This window comes from Mastomys coucha, unplaced genomic scaffold, assembly GCF_008632895.1.
Source record: "Mastomys coucha isolate ucsf_1 unplaced genomic scaffold, UCSF_Mcou_1 pScaffold21, whole genome shotgun sequence".
Taxonomy (NCBI): domain Eukaryota; kingdom Metazoa; phylum Chordata; class Mammalia; order Rodentia; family Muridae; genus Mastomys; species Mastomys coucha.
Window position 1 is genome coordinate 174901410 of NW_022196904.1, and position 6122 is coordinate 174907531.

At 46.5% G+C, this 6122-nt stretch overlaps 1 protein-coding gene across 1 annotated transcript in view; it reads left to right on the top strand.

Moving 5' to 3' along the window:
* Window positions 1-6122, top strand: part of Entpd7 (ectonucleoside triphosphate diphosphohydrolase 7) — a 45717-nt gene that overhangs the window by 37541 nt on the left and 2054 nt on the right. The window contains exons 10-12 of the mRNA XM_031390390.1: window positions 453-777; window positions 3408-3493; window positions 4523-4684. Coding sequence (XP_031246250.1) covers window positions 453-777; window positions 3408-3493; window positions 4523-4684 — 573 coding nt within the window. The remainder of the gene's footprint in view (window positions 1-452; window positions 778-3407; window positions 3494-4522; window positions 4685-6122) is intronic.

Below are 6122 nucleotides of genomic sequence, written 5' to 3' on the forward strand. Positions count from 1 at the left end.
GTGTGTGTCCTTCTGACCGCTCCAGCATTCCCCTACACTGGAGCATCAAACTTCCACAGGACCAAGGGCCTCCCTACCATTGATGTCAGACAAGGCCATCCTCTGCCACATATGTATCTGGAGCCATGGATCCCTCCCTGTATACTCCTTGGTTGGTGGTCTTGTCTGTGGGAGCTCTGGGTAGTATGGCCAGTCGACATTGTTCTTCCCTTGTTGCTCCTCTAGTCCTTCCACCAGCTCCCCAACCTGGGTCCCCGAGCTCAGTCCGATGGTTGGCTGAGAGCATCTGCATTGGCCAGGTGCTGGCAGAACTCTGCATATGCTTCTGCGTAGTACCAGGTCATCATTGTTGGTGGGGCTGTCATAGAATATCAGGGATTTGTGATGTGAACTGTAGTTCTCAGGTCAGGTTCAGTGGTGTCACATTCTGTCTGTCTTTGTCGTTGTGACAGACTGCTGGGCCAGAAGACAGGCCTGAGTCCTGACAATCCCTTTCTGGACCCCTGCCTGCCTGTGGGACTCACAGATGTGGTGGAGAGGAACAGCCAGATCCTTCACTTCCGAGGAAAGGGAGACTGGGCCACTTGTCGGGCAATGCTGAGCCCCCTGCTGGCCCGCTCCAACACCAGCCAGGCCTCCCTGAATGGCATTTACCAGTCCCCAATCGACTTCAACAACAGTGAGTTCTATGGCTTCTCAGAGTTCTTCTACTGTACCGAGGATGTGCTGCGCATCGGTGGCCGATACCATGGGCCAACATTTGCCAAGGCTGCCCAGGTAACTCATTAAGAATCAAGATGACTCATATTGGCACCTGACATTTACTGCATGCCTGCCTTTGTGCCAGGCAGGCTTTGCTTGCATGATCTCACTTGAGGCTTTACAAGGGCCTATGAACCCCCATTTTTATAGAGGAGAAAGTGAATCAGAGGTTAAGGGGCCATTTCACTTAAACTACCTTCTGATGTGTATGTTTAGGTTGCCTTGGATATATTATACCGAGGTATAAAATAGTCCTAATGGTGACGAGTTAGCTTGTCTTCCCACTTCCCTGACATTTGTGGTTCAGAAGTGTCATTTTGTATATTTTCCCTTTTGTAGGTGTCTGACTTGTAATGTGCTCTTGGTAGACAGGCCTGCTTTTCTTCTCTTGGTCTGAACTATTAAGAGGACAGAATCGGGGCTAGAGCAATGACTATGACTGAACAATGTCCTTCCAGAGGACAAGAGTTTGCTTCCCAGGGTCCATGTTGGGTAGCTCACAACAAACTCCTGTAAAAATCCACAGGACCATGGTACCATTTTCTGGTCCCTTGGGTACTCACACACGTGTGACACACACATACTGTTCCCAAAAGTAATTTTAAAAGAGGCCAGCGTGGTATGGGGTCATTGGTAGAAGGTGTTGTAAACCCCAGTGATGGTAGAAATATTTAAGTGAAAGATTAAAAGTTCACTTTGCACCTAAGTAGGTCTTAAGCATCCTACAGACAACATCTTTTGTTTCCTCACAGCTGCGGGTTTGACCAGGGCACTGTATCTCTGCCGTAGTAGTTTAGAGTCTGTTAGTCAAAATGGCGGTTGTTCTTATTTTACTTTTTGTTATTGTTTTTGAGATAGAGTCTCACTGTGTTGCCCTGGCTAGCCTGGAAATTTGCTACATGGACTGGGCTGGCATCCTTACCTCTGCCCCTCAAGTGCTGGCATGACAGGTGTGTGTCACCACATCTGGTTTTGTTGGTCAACTAGAAAAAGATAACTATAACAAAATATTTGCCATGTTCAACTTAAAAAAGAAGAAAAGGGTATCTTGTCTCCTAGCTTGAGGGTTCCAATCTAGGTCACCTGACCCCCTTGCTTTGGGCACATCGTGGTAGAAATGCATGGCGGAGCTGAAATGTTTTCATCAGGTACCTGGGAGCAAAGAGTGTAGAGGGAGATGGGAGCCTGTAATGTCCTTTAAAGGGCCACCCACAATGATCTGCTCACTAGTCCCCGGTTAAGGACTCTACCCCACCGTGTCCCAACAGTGCAGACCGGGGTCCAGGTCTCTAATGCCTGAGTCTTAGGGAACATTCTAGATTGAGCACAGTCATCTCTGATTTTTTATACAATTTTGTGATCTGTCTGAGAGACAGAGATGGAAACAATCTATATTCTTGTGTTTTTTATGTTTTCCCCTCTTCTTCCTGCCCTTTCTGCTCCCCAGCCCCAAAGGCAGGCCTGGAAAATTGTGGCGCTCTTGCTTCACGCTGCACCTTCCCTGGCTCAGGGATCCCTTCTTCCTTTCCTCCCAGAGTCCCAGGCTCCCTGACTGGCCTGACTTGAGTCTTTTTCTTGTCACAAAGATTCTTCAGATCCTGGCGTTTTTAAATTGCTTGCATAGCCACACTGCCGTAAATTGTCTGAGTAAAGGAGGTCGTTGCCCTGTCTTTTAAAAATCCCAATCCAATTGCTCTCTTCCCTCCTTTCTTAGACACCCTGTCCACAGTTTCCACCCTCCTCAGAGGACCCAGCTCCTGCTTTATTTTCCTTTGAACACTGTGCCATTTTGCACACTCTGTGAAGCCCATTCGTCTCTTCTCTTACCAGTCAGATGTAAACTTCATGGAGACAGGACATTTTTTTTTCTCACTGCTTCAACCTCTAGCACACAGGAGAGAACCTGGCGCGACAGTCAGCAGATCTTTCTCCGAACAACTCCCACCCCTTAGTGGGATTTCTTGGACCTACGAGCGGAAGAATAATGGCACAGAGACTTATTAACTGTATCTCTAAGGCTTCAGCTTAGGCTATCTCCCAGCTAGCTCATCTAACGTAACTAACCCGACTGTTCTAGTCCACATCCTGCCACGTGGCCTGTTACTCTCGCTGCCCCTTGGGTCCTGCTGGGGAATCCCCTCACCTCTGCTTCTTCTCTCAGAGACTCTCTCTCAGCCTGGAACTCCTGCCTTATCTGCCTAGCTGTTGGTGTGAGTTTTTTATTAAGCTAATCAGCTAGTGAGGAAGGTGTATGCTTACAAATACTGTGGCAGCTGCTGAGCCATAAGAACAACAATACCAAAATCCAGCCAGTGCACCCCAACACCCCCCAAAATTAGACAGGCTAATGACAGGCAGCTCTCCTTGCCCATATGCATTCTCCACAGTGGAATCAAACCAGCTCCCTGGCTTACTTTAGTTGTTCTTACTCCTAACTGTCAGGCTCTCTGACACCTGTGGGGCTGCCTCAGGAGTCAGTCTGTTTTGTATTAGACATGGAAGCAGTGGGAACAGAAGAGGTGTGGCATCCTGTCATTCCAAAGTGCCTATCGTTTTCCTTGGTGAGACCAGAGGAAACTAGAATATACCTGTTAGAGAATTTACCTGTGGTTTTGTGCTGCACTGTGTCTCTGTGCTTGTTCCAGGATTACTGTGGCATGGCTTGGTCGGTGCTAGCCCAGAGATTCAAGAATGGCCTCTTTTCTTCTCATGCAGATGAGCATCGACTCAAGTAAATCAATTTTTCTTCTACTTTAGATATGGTCTTAATGCATGGGTGGCAGATTATAATGGAGAATCATTGAACAGCACAGATTGGATTTTAGGCTGAAGGAGAATTTGATTATTTCAGATTGTGGTTTTCTGGAGGACCAAGCAATGAGCCCATTTCTGTGGTAGAAAACCAATAGTTAACAAAGAACGCTCTCTCCAAGTGACGCAGTGTCAACAGTGATGGCCTTTTTTATATATTTATGTATATGTGTTTTAAATGTAGGAGTGCTCTGTCTGCATGTACACCTGCATGCCAGAGTAGGGCATCATATCCCTTTATGGGAATTGAACTCAGGACCTCTGGTAGAGCAACCAGTGTTCTTAACCTCTGAGCTATCTCATCAGCCTGACCTTTGTTATTTTAAACACCTTATTATAGAAAAGTAACCAAAAAGTACAAAGAACCTAGTTTCAGCAACTGTCAACATTTCGTCAAGAATTCGTAATCCTCCCATATTTAAATGTTTAGTTTGAAAAATTCAAAGATGCCGGGCAGTGGTGGCGCACGCCTTTCATCCCTCGGGAGGCAGAGGCAGGCGGATCTCTGAGTTTGAGGCCAGCCTGGTCTACAAAGTGAGTTCCAGGCCAGCCTGGGCTACACAGAGAAAAAAGAAGAAAAAGAAGAGACAGATTCTTGAGGAGCAGACATGAAATAGTGCGGTGACCTTCTGTGACCTTCTGTGAGCTTGTCACCCACCCCCGATAGCAGTGGCCCTGCCAGTCTTGTTTTCCATTTATGCGAATCATAGATATTATACAAACACATCGTTGTTATTTAGGATGTTCTCTAAAGACAGGGATCTTGAAAACCAAAACAGGAGAGACCACAGCCCCTGGCTCCAATTTGGCTCTCCCTAGAGGTGAAGCAGGAAGAGAGGCCCGTCAATGGCATCTGACAGAAACACGTGGCTTCCTACAAAGGAATGCATGGCGGTTATGTTTTCTTCATGTTTTCTAAAGCCTCATGAACTTTCTTCTCACAATGCAGGTATCAGTGTTTTAAGTCAGCTTGGATGTACGAAGTCCTGCACGAGGGGTTCCACTTCCCCTACGACTACCCAAACCTGCAGACAGCACAGCTGGTGTATGACCGAGAGGTGCAATGGACGCTGGGAGCTATTCTATATAAAACCCGATTCCTGCCACTCAGGTGAGGTCAGCCATCCACGCTGGTACCTTGACACCAGGGGATGTTAAGTCAATGCCTCAGAAAAGGTTTCTCCAGTGAGCCGCTCTGCCTTCCCACCATCCTGCCACCTGAGCCGCTGTGCCAGTGAGGCATGCTGGGACAGAAAGGCCGAGATGGATCGGTCTGGAATCCCTTCCTCGACTTGGCCATTTCAGAAAAACAGCTGTTTTTGTTCTCCAACAGATTGGTTCTTAGGATTGGGCTCACACTACAAATTTATAGGATACTACTGAAAACCTAAAGTGTCAGTCTTCAGTTAGTCTGGGAAACATATTTGGCAGGGAGTTCACAGAGGCTTCCTGGGGAAACCGTCTTTCCTAATGAGTAGACTCCTTCTTGACATGGTGTTAATGATCTGGCACAGTCTGTGGTCATCTAAGCATTAGAAGAAGGACCCAAGGCTGGGTCTTTTTATCCAGCTGTGGAGGCCAGTGCCTTGCCACTATGGCCTGTGAGATCTTTGGGACAGGTTTTATATCCTCTTTCCTAGAACAGGTTCAGATAAAATAAGAACTTTTACTCACTCGTGCCTTTTCGTCTAAACTCTGTTATCAGGAAGCAGATGGGACAGATGTAAGGGAAGTGGGCTGTGTGGCACAGTGTAGGACCAGAGAGAGTGTGAACCACTGAAAGTACTGATTCTTGTCACTCAGGGTGCAATCTGTCCCAGCATTTGCCATTTCCTGTTTGTCCAGAGGAATCAGAAATCCGTATTTTATATGAAAATTTTCCATGTGAATATTTAAAAAGCTTTGCAGGTCATACAAAATGGATGTCGTAGCTGTGTGGTGTGAGGGTGGGACCCATCCCGCCATTTCTCCACATTATAATACAGCCACTCAGGCCACAGTCTCTGCTGCCTTTTTTTTTTTTTAAAGATCTATGTGTGCATTCAGTTTGCCTTGTTTGCATCCAAGGGCACTCTACTCAGTGTTGTATTTACAAACTATGCTTTAAGATTTACGTTACAGCTGGCTGTGGTGATGCACACTTTATTTTTTTTTTAAGTTTTATTTATTTATTATATGTAAGTACACTGTAGCTGTCTTCAGGCACCCCAGAAGAGGGCATCAGATCGATGGTTGTGAGCCACCATGTAGTTTCTGGGATTTGAACTCAGGACCTTCAGAAGAGCAGTCAGTGCTCATGAGCCATTTCTCCAGCCCATGCATTTTAATCCCAGCATTCGGGAGGCATAGGCAGGTGAATCTCTGCGAGTTGGAGGCCAGTCTGGTCTACAATGCTGAGTTCCAAAATAGCCAGGGATACATAGACCCTGTCTCAAAAACCAAACCAAACCAAACCAACCAACCAACCAACCAAAACCCTGAAGGACAAAAGATTTAGGTTGCAGGTGACCAGTTTTGCCTCTCTGCTCACCTTTTTTTTTTTTTTTTTT